This window comes from Rhinolophus sinicus, chromosome 8 (genome assembly GCF_057876585.1).
Source record: "Rhinolophus sinicus isolate RSI-liver-muscle chromosome 8, RSI-T2T, whole genome shotgun sequence".
NCBI classification, from domain to species: Eukaryota; Metazoa; Chordata; class Mammalia; order Chiroptera; family Rhinolophidae; genus Rhinolophus; species Rhinolophus sinicus.
This window is the reverse complement of record NC_142508.1, coordinates 64975038-64993148: the sequence shown is the minus strand read 5'-3', so window position 1 is coordinate 64993148 and position 18111 is coordinate 64975038. Positions and strand designations below refer to the sequence as shown.

The following is an 18111-nucleotide window of genomic DNA, read 5'->3' as shown; positions in this document are numbered from 1 at the left end:
GGATAAAAACAGAAACAGAGAGTCTGAGAGAGGGAAACATGCATAGGAATGGGACCCAGGCCTGAAATCTGTGGTGCAGAGCCACGAGCCTGGGCCAGTTGAGGTGGTAGCCCTGGTTCCTGCCTCCATAGGGCAGGACCAGCCTGGGCTTCAGGCTTTGATGCATTCTGGGCCACTAGAGGGCACGCTGAACCCTCTCACCACACCAATTACTATTGGCCAAACCTGGGAGAAGGGGTGGGCCAGAGAGGGTGAGGATGCCTAGGGATACGCAGGTCCAGCTGCATCACCGGCCTTGGTAAAAGGATGACAACACAAAAGGGAGCAAACCCTTACCCCAGGCCCTGCACAGCCTGACTCCCAACTCTGCAGACACGCACACACCCATATGGTGGCCTTGCAGCCACTCGTTCACCCTTGACCCATTTCAGCTGAAATGTCACCCTTGGTTTCATAGCTGCAGAGAGGACATGGAGTCAGAGCAGCCTTCAGGACAGCAGACCGGGTTTCAAATCTGAGTTCTATGAGCTCGTCAAATAGCCTGTGGAGTCTCCTGACCTCCCTGAGCCTCAGTTTGCTCATTTGAAGAATGGGGATGAATAACTATACCCTGCAGGGTAGTCCTGAGGAACACCGGTGGTGTTGGAGAACATCCAATTAAGTGCTTGGTGCATACTGGGCTTTCAGCTGGCGGGCTGCTGTAACTGGGTTTGAGACAGCAAAGCCAACGGTCTGGGAGCTGGAAGGTTGTATGTGTAGCTGTTGCAAGGACAAGTGAGCTGGCTGCCACTGTGTGACACAAGTGTCCTGAGCCTCCAGGGAGCCAGGAGGAACTGATCCAGGGGGCAAAGGGTCAGACTAATGACTCCAAATATATACAAACTGTCATCGATACCTAAAGAAGGTATTTGAAGCAGAGAGCACAAGGGCTTTTCATCTCAGGTCTACAGGGAGGAAGATGGAAGGGTTTTAGGCAGAGGAGTTATGAAGTTATTCCAATCTGTATTTTTGGAGCACCCCCTACCCTGTGGGGATGGGTTGGAGGAAGCAGGATAGGGATTGGGAGGCTATTAAGGCTGGGGAGAAGAAAACCATGAGATGCAGCGTCTAAGGGGCGGAAGGAGGAGGAGTCAGGGTGCTGTCCATCTCTGGCTGGGTCACTGTTTGGCGGGGAGCAAGTGTTTGGGTATGGTCAGTCTGGAAGCAGAGGATATAGTTTGTGAACATATATCCGGGGGAAATGAGTCCATGGCTCAGGAAAGTCATGCTGGAAGTATGAACAGGAAGCTATGGCTCAGCTGCCGGTGAAGTCGTAAAGCCCTAGATAGCGCCCCATAGCCACCAGAGGAACAGCCCTAGGACATGGAAGAGGAACAACCAGAGGGACATAAAGAGGTAGGAGGGTGCAGCCCCCTGAGGGGTGTCAGCCAGGTCAGGCAAAAAGAGGACTGAAAAGTGTCCTCCAGCCTGAGCCTCAGGAAGGCTCAGGATTGGCTATGGAAGCCCAGCAGTGCCCATGTGTCTGTGGGGGCCTCAATGGATGTGTGGTGGTCTGGAGGACAAGTCCTGCGTCTGTGTCTCCCTAGGGTCCCTAGGCAGTTGGCTGTGAACCGAGGCTGTGTAGAACTCCCGGTGTGAGCTGTATGGGGTTCCCCTGGGAGTGGGGCGTGGGGGCCGGTTAGAGCTCCCAGTGGCAGCGTCCCGTATTGAGTACTGAGTACCTCGGAGGCCAGAGTACCTCCGTGCAGGGTCAGGGAGTGTCACTCCAGTTGGCGAAGGTGGCTGGTCCCAGGTCACAGCCCTCGTGGGCCCCGGCGCAGCCGGCCTTGGGGCTGGCCGCCAAGTGCACGCAGAGATCTGGACGGCACACAAGGGTGTGTCAGCGCGGCGCCAAATAGCTGGGACCGAAAAGAGCCTCTGCCAGGCCTGCCGCCGAACGCGGAGCAGGAGGCCCTGTCCCGACGTGGCGCGCGCTATCCCGATCCGGCGGCGGGTGACGTGTCGGGGGCGGGGCCCGAGCAGGCGCGCGGAGAGGAGCTGCGGCGAGACCCGGCATCGTGGCAGCGCCTGACCCCCGCGAGGTAACGGGCCTCGCGCGCGCGTGGGGTTAGCGGGCAGGGCCGCGTTCTGTGGGCCGAACTCTCCACACGGCCCCCGCCAGCGCCGCAGCGTGCGGGGTGGGCCCGGGAAAGGGCGCGGGGTGGACCAGCATGAGACGCTGCTGCTGAGAGCGTCCCACAGCATGACGCTGTGCGCGTTAAGAGGGACCTCAAGCGGAAGGGTGGCTCCTGGACTGGGAGAGCATGTGAGAAACGCTCCGTGTGTGTGTGTGTGTGTGTGTGTGTGTGAGAGAGAGAGAGAGAGAGAGAGAGAGAGAGAGAGAGAGAGAGAGAGAGATAGAGATCCTGGACTGGAAGACTGTGAAACTGAGTCTGAGGGTGACTCTGTGAGTGTGTAAGACCCTGAGTGTGAACTAGATGCTGTTCGTAGGAAGGAGACTCGGTGTGAGGGTCACTGAGTGTGTGAGACCCCGAGTGTGAGGGTGACTCCATGAGTGAGAGAGAGACTGACTGTGTGAGAGACCATGAGGTACTTAAGTGTGAGTCTGATGGTAAGAGGACCTGTGCTGTGTGTGACTCAGAGAAATATTGGGGTGCAAGACTCTGAGGATGGGAAGGCAGGACCAGAGCTTCTTGGGGGTGATGTGGGATTGCCTAGTGTTGGGCCTGGAGTGCTGACCTATTGGAGCTAGGGAAGGGGTGCTCCTGTTATTAGGGCTTTTTCTAGTGTTTCCACATCCTGTCGTCTTGTTTGATCATCTCATGTCATAAATGGAAGGAGATGTTTGTGAAACTCTGAGAATTCTTCACTAAGCACTAAGCAAACAGTCTGGGAACCACACTATGTAATGGTCAGTATGAGTAGGAATCAATGTTTAATTTAACAGATGTTTTTGAGTACCTGTTGTGTGCACTGGGCTGTTTTTGCTTGGTGACACAGTTAAAATATTTGGTCTCTGCCCTGGATGGGGCGGGGTGGGGGGGAAGTACTGCTAGCGACTACTGTGTTTCCGGAAAAGAAGACCTAGCCAGACAATCAGCTCTAATGCGTCTTTTGGAGCAAAAATTAATATAAGACCCAGTATTATTTTACTATAAGACCGGGTCTTATATAATATAATGTAATGTAATGTAATGGAGCAAAAATTAATATAAGACCCAGTATTATTTTACTATAAGACCGGGTCTTATATAATATAATGTAATGTAATGTAATATAATATAATATAATATATAATACCGGGTCCTATATTACTTTTTGCTCCAAAAGGTGCATTAGAGCTGATTGTCCGGCTAGGTCTTATTTTCGGGGAAATACGGTAGCAGGGAGCAAATCTTGCACCCGCGATAGCAGACTGCTGAAAGTGGCTCCCTGATTTGAAAATCTGGGAGGAGCAAACTTTTGAAAGCCTACCAGTGCTTTCTGAGATCATTTTCACATCTGTTTGCTTGCTGTGAAGCCCTTTAGGAAACTGCCCAGACAGCCCACATTACTCAGGGCCGATGATGTGATGATGCCTAAACTTCCTGACTTTGGTCTCATATTGTCATTCATGTTCTTAAATTTGATTTTCCTTTTCTGACAAATATTTGAAAAACCACAAGTGTCGTTTTTTCCTGTCTTCCTCCTTCCCTCTTTGGCTGTGGACATATTTTTTTATTGCAGACCAAAAATAAATACCAGTGTTTATGACTGCCCTCCCTGGCACTTCTTGATATAGGAAATTTCCCGACCTCTGTCCTCTGTGCTTCGTGATACAGCCTCTCCAGGATGTGGATATGTTTCTATGAAAGTGGTGCAAACGGTGTTGTGGTGACCTGGGACTCAGGGAGTAGCATCTGTCTAGACATGAATGTTTGAGATGACCGGCTAGTTCTCTGACACATGTTTGGGCTGGTTGCTTCAGTTACACACCCCTGCTGTGGGTGTGATGGAACTTCCACTAATCGAGTGCTGCCTCTGCTGGGCATGCAAAACTTAGATTTTTTTTTTTTTTTCACAAAGTGAAATATTGTCCTGTTGCTTACTAGATTTGTTTTTTGATAAGTTGCCTCTTAATCTTTGTTGCAGAGATTAAATGGCCAAAACAGACAAGTGCAATTAAGCCTTGCTGTGGAGACTTCATTTTCTTCTCAGTCCCTGGCCATTTATGACGAGGCGGCTAATGAAACTGTGATGTTTGCATATTTCCTCCCAGGTGAGTATTACTTCTCTTTTCTCTGTTAGCTTTTTTGGATCTTTGTAAAGAGTTTTAGTTATTTGTGTACAATATGAACATAATACTAGTAAAAGGACTGCTTATTAAAGTATTTATTATATCATATCTCTTTCTAAATAGTAATTGTGGTGGTTTATAATGCAAGATGCAGTGAGGTTGTTAAAAAGAAATAGAAATCCAAAGTTATTGAAAAGACTAGATAGCAAGTAACTCTGAAAAGTGAGGGTATTTATTCAGAGATTGGGAGCTGAATTTGATCTTGAGTTTCCTGGTATCTCATAAAAAGACCAACGTAACGAGTCACATAATTGTTGTTATTTGATTCAAGTACTATATATATATATATATATATATATTTTAAACTTTAAGCATTAAAAAAATCAATGCATATTCATTGTGGAAAACTTATAAGACACAGAAAAGTGTAAAAAAGAAAAAGTTCTCTGTGTTTTCACCACAGTTAAGATTTTGGAGTATTTCTTAACAGAATTTTTTTTTTCCATAGTCATCAATTATAAGAGTTTTTAACTGCAGCTTGTAAAATCGTCTTTGTAATTGAACTATGAAACCTCCTTTTTTCCCCCAAAAAAATTACATGTAATAGTATCATGGTTAAATTTTCATAAGGAAATTTTAGTGGTCTTCTGAATTCCTTTAATATGTGCTGCAGGAGCTTGGAAACTAGGATGAAAACCTGTTAGAAAGCTGCGTTGTGTTCTTACAAGCAGGGTTTAATACTAATTTTTTAAGACAGGAATTTATAGGGTACTGACTGATTTAATGGAAATTTTCTTCAACAGTGATTTCAAAGACTGTGTGTTAGAGAAAGACAGACTGAGAGACTGATCAAACTGTGTGTGCTCTTCACATATCATTTCTTTTATCAATTGAATAAAAATTGAAGGCAAAAGGATAGCCAATTCAAAGAGAGTACTCTGGTAGAATTTTGTTGCATCCTCCCTCCCCACAAATATCAGACTACCTAGCTGGAGACAGTAGGTTAATGATGAACTCTTTGTATCAGTGATTTTCATCCCATTATTATAGAAGGTCTGCAAATCTACTCTATGGGGACAGTATAAAGAATGCATCTCACACAGAATCCACTGCTTTTTATTGAGAATGTGTGTAGGTACTGTTGTGACTAATTAAAGGCAAATGAATTAAAAACCATTATTATAGTCATAGTAGCTTTTTGTCATTTTTTTCTCCTTTATCACCTGTTACCTAAAGAACAAATGCTGTGACAAAATGATGGAAACCAATGTCTCAGACTGCCTTCTCTCTTTTTTTTGATCACGCTCTTTTTTTTTTCAGGTATAGTAAAATTTATTTTAATTCACAAATTTCTATTGGCCATACTCACATTATTTGGCCAATCTTTTCACAAACATAGGCATTCCTGTTTTCTTTTTTTAAAATTAAAGTTTATTGGGGTGACAATTGTTAGTAAAGTTACATAGATTTCAGGTGTACAATTCTGTATTACATCAGCTATGAATCCCATTGTGTGTTCACCACCCAGAGTCAGTTCTCCTTCCATCACCAAATATTTGATCCCCCTTACCCTCATCTCCCACCCTCCTCCTTACCCTCTGGTAACCACTAAACTATTGTCTGTGTCTATAAGTTTTGGTTTCTCATTTGTTTCTTGTTCTTTTGTTGTTTTTGGTTTATATACCACATATCAGTGAAATCATATGTTTCTCTGCTTTTTCTGTCTGACTTATTTCGCTTAGCATTATAATCTCAAGATCCATCCATGTTGTCACAAATGTTCCTATATCATCTTTTCTTACTGCCAAGTTTCATGTGTACCACAACTTCTTTATCCATTGATCTATGGAAGGACATTTTGGTTGTTTCCATGTCTTGGCCACCGTAAATAAAGCTGCAATGAACATTGGAGCGCACTTGTCTTTATGTGTAAATGTTTTCAGATTTTTTGGGTAGATACCCAGGAGTGGGATCGCTGGGTCATATGGTAATTCTCTTTGTAATTTTTTGAGGAACCTCCACACTGCCTTCCATAACGGCTGCACTAGTCTGCATTCCCCCCAACAGTGTATGAGGGTTCCTTTTTCTCCACAGCCTCTCCAACACTTGTTACTATTTGTCTTGTTGATGGTAGCCATTCTAACTGGGGTGAGGTGATATCTCATTGTGGTTTTTATTTGCATTTCTCTGATGATTAGTGATGTTGAGCATTTTTCATATGTCTGTTTGCCATTTTTATGTCCTTTTTGGAGAAATGTCTCTTCAGGTCCTCTGCCCATTTTTCAATTGGGTTGTTTGTTTTTTTGTTGTTGAGTTGCATGAGTTCCTTGTATATTTTAGATATTAGCTCCTTACTATTTACAAAAATCTTCTCTCATTCAGTTGGTTCCCTCTTTATTTTGTCAATGGTATTTTTTGCTGTGCAGAAGCTTTCAAGTTTGATAATGATTACTTCTCTTTAGTGAACCCTTTTCTGCTGTTGGTCTAGGAAGCAGGTGGCTCAAAGGATTAGACTTTCATAGGGTTTATTGTGTATTTTCTGTTCTAGGTATTTTCTGTCCGTATATATTTTTTCAACGATCATGGACTGAATACAGATTCTGTCCTAGGCCTCGTACGCGGAACAGCTAAAACAGACAAGGACCTCACAAACTTGTTGGGACAGACTGAAGGTAAGTAAGTGCAACAGAGTGAGGTGGCTGCTAAGGCAGAAGTATGTATTGGAAACCTTAGTGGCGCAAGGAGAGAAAGATGGCAGCCAAGAATTTGGGAGAGGGGTGTTAGAAACAGAGGGCTCAGCATGAGCAAAGGTGTGTTTTTCTGATAGGCTCAAGGGTTTAGGCAACTGCAAGTAATTCATTGTGACTGGACAGTGGGTGGGACTGTATGCAGAGTGGGATCTAGCTGCTAAGGAGGTTGGAATTGGTCCTAAAGGCCTCAGGCAGCACCTGAGGGAGGGTTCCTAACTGAGCTCTGATACTGACAGTAGATATTAGGGCTGATACAGTCTTGTGAAACTTGAGGAGCCAAAGCTTTTTTTCCCCTGTTGGAAGTCTGCCTTCCCCGTCCTTCTCCCCTCTCCTGCCTGGGGAGGTACGTCTTATTGCAGGTGCCAATTTTCTTTTCTCAGAATTCACATATTTACTTAGACAAGAACTATGTTGGGAAATTCCCTTTTCAGGTCTTCTAGAGCCTTGCTGATTTTATGTCTGTCTACTTGTTCTATTGATGACTGAGAGAGATGTGTTAACGTCTCCAACTGTAATTGTGGATTTGTCTAGTTCTCCTTTCAGCTATATCAGTTTTTGCTTCATGTATTTGAAGCTATATTGTTGGAGGAAATATACACTTAAAATTGTCTTTTGGTGAATTGACCTCTTTATCATTAGGTAATGTCTCTCTATCCCTAGCAATATTTCTTATTCTGAAGCCTATTTTGTCTCATGTTAATATAGCTAGTCCAGCTTTCTTTTGGTAAGTGGTTACACGGTTTATTTTTCCCCATTATTGATCTATAACTTATTTATCTTTATCTTTAAAGTGGGTTTCTTGTAGACTGCATATTGGGTTTTACATTTTTAGGTAACCTGTCAATGTCTGTCTCTTAATTGGTATGTTTAGACCATTTACATTTCATGTTGTTGTTGATATTGTTGGATTAAAATCTGCCCTCTTGCCAGTTGTTTTCTGTTTTCTATTTGTTCCATATGTTCTTTGCTTGTTTTTTCTGCCTGCTTTGGATTGAGTATGTTTTATGATCTGTTTTATCTCCACTGTTGGCTTATTATTTATACCTCTTCTTTTATTTTTTTAGTGATTGCCCTCGTTTTACATTGTACATCTTTAATCACAGTCTAAGTAATAGCACATCATTTCACATGTAATAACCTTACAACAGTGTAACTCCCAATTCTTCCTTTCTATCTTTGTGCTATTGTTGTCATACATTTTACTTTTATACACGCTATAAATCCACAATGCATTGCTACTATTTTTGCTTTAGGCAATCAATTATATTCTAAAGCAATTAAAAATAAGCAGAACACTCCCATATTTTAAAATATATTTATCTCAGACCATTTGATATTGTCCTACAACTCTTGGAGGCTCTATTCTGTTTTTATTTTTTTACTTTTTCCCATTTTGATGCTTACAGTTTTCATTTCTCTGCTAAAATTCCATATCTGTTCCTGCCTGCTGCCCAACTTTCCCATTAGAACATTTAATACTTAACCTAAAAATAAAAGGCAACAAGCATTTGAGATCCAAAAGAATAGCACTGATTCAGGTGGAGACCCAGATAGTGTTCCAATTAGGAGGTGATGACAAGGGGTATTTGTAAGAAAGGGAAGAGCAATAATTGCTTAAATAGAAGAAAGGAATTTCTGTGAGTGTTAATAAGCTAAGGAAGGAATTTCTATAGGTGCAGATAAGCTAACATAGTGGTGCTAATTCTAAAGAAGATCTTTAAATTTCATCTGCTCTCCTGTTATCTTTGCAAACAGTTGTTTGGAATACAATGCTGCTTTAGGCCCAGTCCAAAGGTTATTTTGCCCAGTTTTAACATTCCAAAGGTTTGAGGAGTAAGACTTGGAAGGCGCTTCCTCTGGGATGGCAGCTCCTACTCCACGTTAAAGTGGATCCGTTTATATCATTTTTCACATAATCATAATTATTTTAAATTCCCTGTCTGCTAATTTAAATATCTGGGCCATCTGAAGTCTTGTCTTATTGATTACTTTGCCTATTGATAGTGGGTTGCTTTTCATGCTTTTTTGTGTTGCTTGTGATTTGTTATTGATTGCCAGATGTATATCGAACAGTAGAGGCTGAGGTACATAGCATTTATTCTGGAAAAAGTATACACCTCTTCTTTTGCTAGGCTGTTAATGTGGGAATTTGAGTCAGTTAGGTGGTGATTAGTGTTGTTATGGTTACCTTAGGCATACCACGGGCTTCAAATTCCTCTGGCGTTGCTTTCCAGCTTAGGGTTAGTTTGCTGGGAGGACAGTATTTCCTCAGTGTTTATGCTCCTCCCTCAGCTTCTTTCTGCACCTATGCCTCAAGGCATATTCTACCACAATAGTCTAGTTGCTGCGAATTTGCTAATCTGGTGGTGGGGAGCAGAGCCGTTCTCTACCATCTTGGTTCAGCCTCAGTCTTAAGCAGGCCGTTTCCCTGGGTCTGAGGGTGTGTGGATCTTTCTAGATGATCCTCGCCCTCCCCCACACTAAAAGGGTGGTTTTATTTTTCTTTCACCCTGTCCCAAATGCCCTGGGAGTGACCTGCATTTGCTGCCCTTTCCCCAGGGGGTTAAGATTTTTTATTTTTTAGAGAGGCAACCAGGTAGACCTTTTTTTCCCAGAGTAGTGACTGCTTTCTCCAGGCTAGCAGAACTGAGAGGCTTTCTCTAGTCTCCTGCCTAGTATTTCTTCTGAGCATTCACTGAGGTCCGTGGAGAAAAACCTTTGAGTGTATATGGCTCTTGCGAACCCACACTTGACCTTTAGTAATTCATTAAAAACTGTACCTGACTTCTTCTTTTCTTCCTTGATGTTGGTCCCATCATTTTCCCTCTGCCACAGATGAGCCAGAACTTGTATGTCTCCAGGAGGTGCCTGTTTTCCCTTAAATTTCAGTCCGATTGGTTGTCCTGTAACCTCAGTTCTCTGATGGCTTTAAGAAAAGTTATGGTTTGGTAGATTATCTGACTTTTTCATGTTATAGGAGTAGGAGTAATGCTTTCCCCAGCTTTCTATGTCCTAAACGGAAGTTTGAAGTTTTATATGAGATTTTATTTTCCAGCTAAAGAAGCTTATGTCTCTTTTTCCCTTCTCTGTGATGCTGTGATTAAACATATGTATTTGGTCTTCGTCCACTGTTTCTGGCATACAGCTCCTGTAATTTCCTATATAAAAGCCATGGGTTATTTTTTTGTTATAAATTTAGTTTTGTTCCTGAAATAGCTCCAGAGCAATAAAGATGAAATGGATGTCTTTTGTTATTTATATTATAATACGAACCCTTTCAACACACCCAAGTTTATGTTAATCTGGTGATTTTTGGAAAGCATCTATATCCTCTAAGGATGGGAGCTAGTTGCCAACCTGTGAACTTTCAGACCAGTCTCGACCTTTGGGGAGGAGAGAGGAGCTGGAGGTTAAATCAACCACCAGTGATCAACGATTCAATCCGTCATGCCTTTGTCATGAAGCCTTCATAGAAATTCCAAAAGAGTGGGGTTAGGAGAGCATCCAGGTTGGTGAATATGTGAAGGTGCTGGGAGAGAGGTGCCCCCAGAGAGAGCATGGAAACTCCACACCTTCTCATGTACTTTGCCTTAAGCATCTCTTCCATCTGGCTGTTCTGGGGTTATATCCTTTTATAATAAACTGGTAATCTGGGAAGTTTTCCTGAATTCCGGGAGCTGATCTAACAAATGAATTGAAGCCAAGGAGGGCAGTGGGAACCTCTGATTTATAGCCAGTCAGTCAGAAACACTGGTAACAGCCTGGACTTGCGCTTAGCATCAGAAGTGGGGGTCGGGGGCAGTTTGGTAGGGCTGAGCCCTTATCCTGTGGGACCTGATGCCATCTCCGGGTAGGTAGTGTCAGATTGAGTTAAATTGTAGGACACAGCTGGTGTCATAGAATTGCCTGATGTGTAGAAAACCCACATATCTGGTGTCAGAAGTCCAAAACAAAATATCTGGTTGCTTCCCTCTCTCACCCCCACCTCATCCTCCAATTAGGTCTGATGGAATAGGGGAGTAGGGGGAGGCTGGAGTGGTCACAGGGGCCAGTTTTTCTGCTTGCCTCTGTGTTCAGTTGGGTGAAAAAGGTCAGCCTAGGTCTCTTTGCACCTGACTCTTATGTGAATATGTAGGCTCTTCAGCCTGTTTACTGATTTTGTTTTCATGAATGCCTGGGCTCACCCGACAGACATGTGGAAACAAATAAGTTCCCATGTGGCTACATAATGAAACCTGGTTGGCTTGGTGCCAGGAGTGAAAGGAAAAGTGGTGCCACCTTAAAGCCAGGCCTCATCTAAGCAGAGGTAGGTTGGCTCAACTCTGGGAGTGAAGGAAGGCGTACTAGTACCCCAGAGGAGCTTTTACACTTGGGTTCAGGTCTAGACTCTGGGAAGGGACCTGGACAGGTAAGGTAGGAGTTGTGGGTGGGGCTTGGGGAGATTGGCATTTCCCCTGAGAACTACTGTTGAGTGGCCGTGGTTCCTTTGCTCTGAGCTCAGTGAGGCAAAGTTCTGGCACATCCATGCATCTTTGTTGAATCGATGAGAGGCTTCTGGGAAGACGATGTACTAAGCCCATTCTTATCCATGGAAGTTATCTCTATGACCTTAAAGGACTAACTCCTGTTAGTTCCCATTTGAGCCCTACACCCAATCTGGGAATCAAATGGCCCACCAGATTCCTTTCTCCAGAGATGAGTTAGGAGTAGGGGATCTGAATATCTGACTCCTGGGGCACAGGAATGAGGGAGGAAGAAGGCCATGCTGAGTGGGAGGTCACGAAGGTACTTGTCTTCCTTTGACAGGTTCTGGGTCCTTCGTAGGTAGGTTGGTGTGGAGTCCAAGTTCTTTGTGGTTTTTGGACTGAAGCGACTCTGATCCAAAGATAGGAGAGAGAGAGACAGAAAGAGAGAGAGAGAGAGAGAGAGAGAGAGAGAGAGAGAGAGAGAGAGAGAGACTGTGTATGCACATCCGTCTCCCTACAGGATGTCTTCCAATGCCAGTGTGGAGAAGAGAAGCCTTATAGCTTTGACTGGGTGTCAAGACGCCTGGGTCCTGTTCTGGGAGAATCTTTTTGCAACCCCAGATGGTAGTGAGGGGCATGTCACGGAGGAAAGCAAATAAGCCAATAACAGATGAGCCCCACGTCAGAGTGCCCTCTGGATGTTCTTTCTATTTCTGGTCTTACGTTATTCCTCTCTCCTGGGCACTTTGGAAAAAGAAAGGTGTTGAATGGGCAAGCAGCAATGTAGGAAGGAAGGTGGGTGTTGTGGACACAGCAACATGTGGGCATGATTTTCCTGAAGTTCCTGGGCTTGGTCCCATCTCTGCAGTAGCGATCTGCCCGCGTCTTAGCATCTTCCTAGCCCTTCCCACTACCTGCTCACGCTCTTTGCCGGCCCGAGAGTAGCTGCAGACCTCTCCGCACGTGGCTGCGCACTGCAGAAATCCCCGGTTATGTCTGAATGGAGATGAGTGGGCAGGATTACCTGGGTATGGACAGTGAGCATCTTGTCTGCCTGGCGAGGGCGGTGAACCCGGTGCTGGGACTCTGGTCTTCACTGCAGGATAGGTTTGCAGGTTTTAAGATGCTAATCATAAAGCAAAAATTACATCTCAGGGAGAATCCATGCTATGGATAAAACTAATGCCAGCCTGCTCTGGGCATCAAGCCAGATACCTCTTGGAAGTCGCCGTCATCTCGTGCCTGACCTTTCCCGGTATCTTTCTTGGAAACAGTAGAGGTTTGCTTACCTCCATTTCCCTGATCCTGTGGCGGAACCTGAGCCAGGCTCAGAGTATTTAAGGTCTGTGTATGAGGCCTGTTGTTCCTGCACAGAAGGAGGGCAGGGAAAGCTGCCTGCCTCACCAGCTCCTGCCCTCGACTGACATACTTATATTCTTTGCCAGGCCGGAGGAAACACCGGTGTGAAAGAACCATTTGCCATGGAAGCCAAGGAGCTGGAGAGCCCTACGCCCACATATCATTTCATTCCTGAGGCTGGCCAGCCCAGGGAGGTCGATGGCAATGTGTCCCCTCACAGGACCACAGAATCTATGCAGCTGAAGAAGGAGATCTCCCTGCTGAATGGAGTCAGCCTGGTGGTGGGCAATATGATTGGTTCAGGAATCTTCGTTTCTCCCAAGGGCGTGCTGGTGTACACGGCCTCCTATGGGTTGTCACTGGTCGTCTGGGTCATTGGCGGGCTTTTCTCTGTCGTGGGTGCCCTTTGCTACGCGGAACTGGGGACCACCATCACCAAGTCTGGGGCCAGCTACGCCTATATTCTAGAGGCCTTTGGGGGCTTCATTGCCTTCATCCGTTTGTGGGCCTCCCTGCTCATCGTAGAGCCCACCAGTCAGGCCATCATTGCCATCACCTTCGCCAACTACATCATCCAGCCCTCTTTCCCCACGTGCGATCCCCCGTACATGGCCTGCCGTCTCATCGCTGCTGCTTGCATATGTAAGTCTGGGGGCTCAGTTGGGGGTGGGTAGGAGTGGGGGTGTGGGTTGCTTTAATAATGCTAATGTTACCTTACATAAATGAACAGCATCTTCGCTTTTTTGGAGGGAAGAGAGGTATCACACCTTTTGAAGAAGTACTTTCACCAGTCATTCGGTCCTGAGATAAGTAAGGGTAAAAGATAGGGGCGGGAGAAGTGGGAATCTGTTTGTGGCTTTTGGTGCCTCACGTTCCTTCCACTCTTGACTGTCCCTGAGTTCTGGTCCCCAGTGTATGTGACAGGTTGGTGCATGTCTTATATTTGTCTTGTCAGGTGTTTTGATTGGGGTCAACATCACTAGTTGTAACAACCCAGAAAGAAACCCTAAGTGCTTAGGCCTTTATTCTGCTACTCAAAAGAAAAAAAAAGATAAAAAGAAAAAAAGTTATTTTGTTTCCTAGCTTTTTATCTTAAACCAGTTTAAAGGTGTCAGGAGGAAATCGGCTTCTCTAGATTGTGGGGGTCCCAAGGCATTATTTGCCAGGCTCACAGGCCCAAGGGCCACTTCTTCCCGCCACTGCCAGTTCTGAGCAGCAGGCACCACACCAAAACGGCTTTTTCCTATTGGTGTTTCAGATTTCTTTACACTGACTTTGTAAACAAGATCTGCCTAGGGCCAGCGAGAGGCAAGTGGGTGGCTTCTACCCCATATTCAGGTTTCTGAGAACAGAACCTAAGAGGTCACAGTGGATCTCTCTTTATTTTGTGTTTTTCTCTCACGAGGTGGTAAGGAGGGATTCTGTGTGAAGTCACTGAAAGGGAGAGAAGATTGCTGTGAACTTACTGAGTGCAGAGCTAGTGTTTTAGCCGAGAAGTGGCCCAGAATCCCCTGTTCCTTAGCACTGTGCTGCCGGAGGCATTTAATTATACCCTGTTCTTTCCATATCTCTGCTTGCAAAATCATTGGCAGTATATGTAGTTTATCTACAGTGTTAAAAATAGACTGAGAGCGCTGGGGAGTTAGCAGAAAAGGATTATCCAGTACATTGTGCCTCCGAACTGTAAGGAATTTATTCAAGACAAATGTCCAAGCGACCCCCTCCTGACAGAGCGAAGGGGGCTGCTCAGCTGTGTATCTGATAGCGTTTGGCCTGGGGTCTCTGGCCTGACTGAGCTCTCCAAAAAAGGGAATCATTTTCTGATTATAAAACATGTTTATTAAGGAGAAAATAAACAGCCTCATGTCACCTTTAATCTACCACCGAGAGACGAGCACTTTTAATAGTTCAATCATGTCTTCATTTCTTTCTTTTGTAGAATTGGCATCATACTTTGTATATAACTTTATAGTCTGCTTTTTAAACTTAGTGTATCATGGGGTTTTTTTCCCCTTTTTGTAGAATGTTCTTCAAAAGAAACATTAAAAAAAAATAATGTCTTTTTTTTTAAATTAAAAAGTAATACATAGACTTGACAATTTGAAAAATGCAAAATGATAGAAAAAAGAAAATTAAGATCACCCATGGTTTTACCTTCCAGAGAACTATTGTTCTATTTATGTAAAATACCTTCCAGTATTTTTTTCTGTGCATATGTATCATTTAAAAAAAGTACTCTTGAGAGCATACTTTTTGTGTTCGTATACTGCTTTTTAAAAAATTTAATATTCAATCCCTTTCATCAGATATCCTTAGAAAACATGATTTGGGGACACATAAGTAGTTCCCGACAGTGTGGTATAGTGTTTAAGGTCACAGGCTCCCATGCCAGACTGGGTTTGATTTCGGCTTTACCACTGAGTAGCTGCTGACCTTGGAGGAGCTAGTTGACTATTGCCTCGGTTTTCTCACATATGAAATGGGCTTATTGGTTGTACCTGTCTGAAGAGATTGTTGTGAGGGATAAATGAATCGATACATGCATAGCACGTCTCAGCTGGGCGTATAGTGAGTGCTCTATAATACTATAAATAATGCTGCTGTGCGGGTTGTTGTGTGTAAATCATTTTCACAGTTGCTGCATATTGTCTTAGGATAGAATTATTTAAGAGAAATCCCTGTGTCTAAAGAAATAAACTATTTTAAAGTTTTTCATGTGTTACCCAGTTGCTTTCTGGAAGGTTTTGTGAGTTGGTACTCTTTTTCTGAGCACCCCAGTGGCTGTGCATTGGTGAATTCCAAGAGTAACCAAGTCAAAGGGCACCTCCGTCTATAATTTTTCGTATACAGAAGGTTTTTCTTAAATGTTTTTTCCTTTATGATTTTTCTCATTGTTTTTGTGTTTAGGAAGCCCACCCCCACACCAGGAACTCATCTTTTGATTGGAGGACAGATCTCACCTCTTAGAAATCCAAACTCATGGTATTTCATAGCTTCTTTCACTTAAATGTACTTATACCCAGATTTCTCAGGCTCTGAATTCCTGCAAGGCCCCTGTCCCAGAAGCCCAGGCTTTTCCATAATGCATGCCTGAGGGCAGGAACTTGTCAGAGGTGGGACCAAATCATAAAACCATGTCCCATCCTAACCGACTAGGCTTTAGGGTTCAGCTTATTTCTCTTCTTGGAACTTATGGTGTAGAATCAGGCTGATAGATCATCCAGCAAAACTGTGATGTGCTGGAGGGAGTCTCCTTGGGTAGAAATGTCAGTGAGAGCAGCCTGGGCTCGAGAGACACAAACTGGAAGAAACCAATTAGGTAATAATTAGGGGCAAACCAAAGGTTGGCACTGAATCCAGGGGCTTGGGTAGGATAGGAGAATTAAATTAGTCTTGAAACTCAGACATGAGCAGGGGCCAGGTTGTTGGTTGGGAGACTGCCTAAAGAAGTTATAACCATGACAGGCTATGCAATTCATGTTCCATTCTAGAAGAAAGGGCCCAGGCGGTCTCCATAGTACCAACTCCAGGCAGAGCTGCAAGCTAGTGGCCCATGGGCCAGACTTGGCCCAACAGATATATTTGTTGGGCCTACACAGTGTTCTAAATTACTTGCCAACATTTGAAAATGAGGACTTGCCCCTTCTCTTGAAAAGTCAACATTTCTGGCAGCTTCGGGCCCAAATTCCTGCCTGACATAGTCGGCTGCATGTGAGTAGTGGTGGCTCCCTTTAAATGGAGTGTATGGTTTCCAGTCCGTTATAGTCCTCCGCTCCCTCCTGTTTTACACCCAAACATTCTTGCCATTGCTCATTTGTATTACCTTCTTGACCCCTGAAGGCATTGCTGTTTCAGATGCTGACTTTCCAGCAGCCCTCCCGCACCCCAATCCTAGGTTACACTTGGCGGGGAGATCCAAACAGCTTGTTTTGGATTTTAGGCTGTCTCAGCTACACGTTATCCTAGAGTAGTGGTTCTCAGCTGGAGTTACGTTGGTTTGGCAAGGTCTGGAGTCATTTTTGGTTGTCACAACTGCTGGGAGGGGGCGCTCCTGGCATCTAATGAGTAGAGGCCAGGGGTGCGTTGAACATCCTGTAATGCACAGGACAGCCCTGCACGACAAAGGCTTCCCTGGCTCAAAATGTCACAGTGTTGAAGTTGAGCAACTATCCTAAAGGTGCATTCTGCTCATAATGTGCTCTGGGGTCTTGGACTCTCCTGATGATTGGGCCTCAGGCTACTGGCTGAACTCCGTCTGCTTAGGGGCCCTTCCTCGCTGATGGGACTGTAGAGGGAAAGGGCAGTTCTTAAGGCCCATAGGTTCCCATCTCTAGCCAGGTGCCCAGCGCTATAACAGTGCTCGATGTGATTGCAGAAGTGTGTGCTTCTGGCTTAGGTATTGTCAGTCCATTTATCTTTGTGGGACCCTATTTGTTATATAGCCTCACACACAGCAATGGTGAGTATTTGCTGTGAAGGTTTCAACATGGAAGTCAGATCAGCACTGACAGGGAGGCATCAAAGTGGAGGCCTGCTCGCAGCTGAGACGCCAGTGCCCCTGAGGGTTTGTTTGGCAAGGCCAACAGTGAGGAGGAGGAGGAGGAAGAAAAAGAGGAGGAAGGGGGAGAATACTGCGAAGGGTGAGACTGGAGTGATGAAACACTGTGTGGTGCCTGAATAGCTTTCTGTTGTTTCCTGGTGTATTGAACGATGGCCTGCGCAGGGTTCTGGGTAGGAAGTCTTCTTCCCTCTTCCCTGTTTTGGTTAGTCATTGATCTGGATAGATGGCTTTCCTGTTCTGATAGTGACAAGCCAAAGGAGGACTTTTTCCTTTTTTTAAAAAAATTAGTCTCAAGTGTACAAAACAATACAATAGTTAGACATTAACACCCCTCACAAAGTGATAATCCCGCTCCCCCAGGAGGACTGTTTCTTGACCATAGTTGCTCAAAAACCCTGGACTCTAACCCTATATGTATTTTGAGTATCTTGATACTAAGATTAAATGTGTATATTTGTGTAATTAACAGCCAGGAGGCTTTTTTAAAAGGCATGTACATTACATATCCATACACATGCCAACAGGTAGCTCCTGATTCCGAGATCTCCTTTCGGAAGGGTTTGCCTCTCCTGGACTGTTGTAGAACATTTCTCTCCTAATAGATTTGCAGATGGTTTTTTTCCCCATGATTTTTTCTTTCCCCACCTGTAATTGTTGTTAAGGATTACAATTCTCTGTCCTCGGATGTCCCTTAGTAAC

The 18111-nt window shown here is 44.5% G+C and overlaps 1 protein-coding gene across 6 annotated transcripts in view; it reads left to right on the top strand.

Moving 5' to 3' along the window:
- Positions 1-1244: 1244 nt before the first annotated feature.
- SLC7A6 (solute carrier family 7 member 6) overlaps positions 1245-18111 on the top strand; it is a 31423-nt gene continuing 14556 nt past the window's right edge. The window contains exons 1-4 of one of the 6 annotated variants that reach the window (XM_019756569.3): positions 1245-1395; positions 4132-4258; positions 6825-6948; positions 12938-13493. In XM_019756569.3, coding sequence (XP_019612128.2) covers positions 12974-13493 — 520 coding nt within the window. In that variant the 5' untranslated portion in view covers positions 1245-1395; positions 4132-4258; positions 6825-6948; positions 12938-12973. Of the gene's footprint in view, positions 1396-1720; positions 2082-2154; positions 2306-2426; positions 2447-2471; positions 2912-4131; positions 4259-6824; positions 6949-12937; positions 13494-18111 lie in introns of those variants that run through there. The other 5 variants (XM_019756548.3, XM_074314686.2, XM_074314687.2 and 2 more) reach the window with 5 other exon arrangements.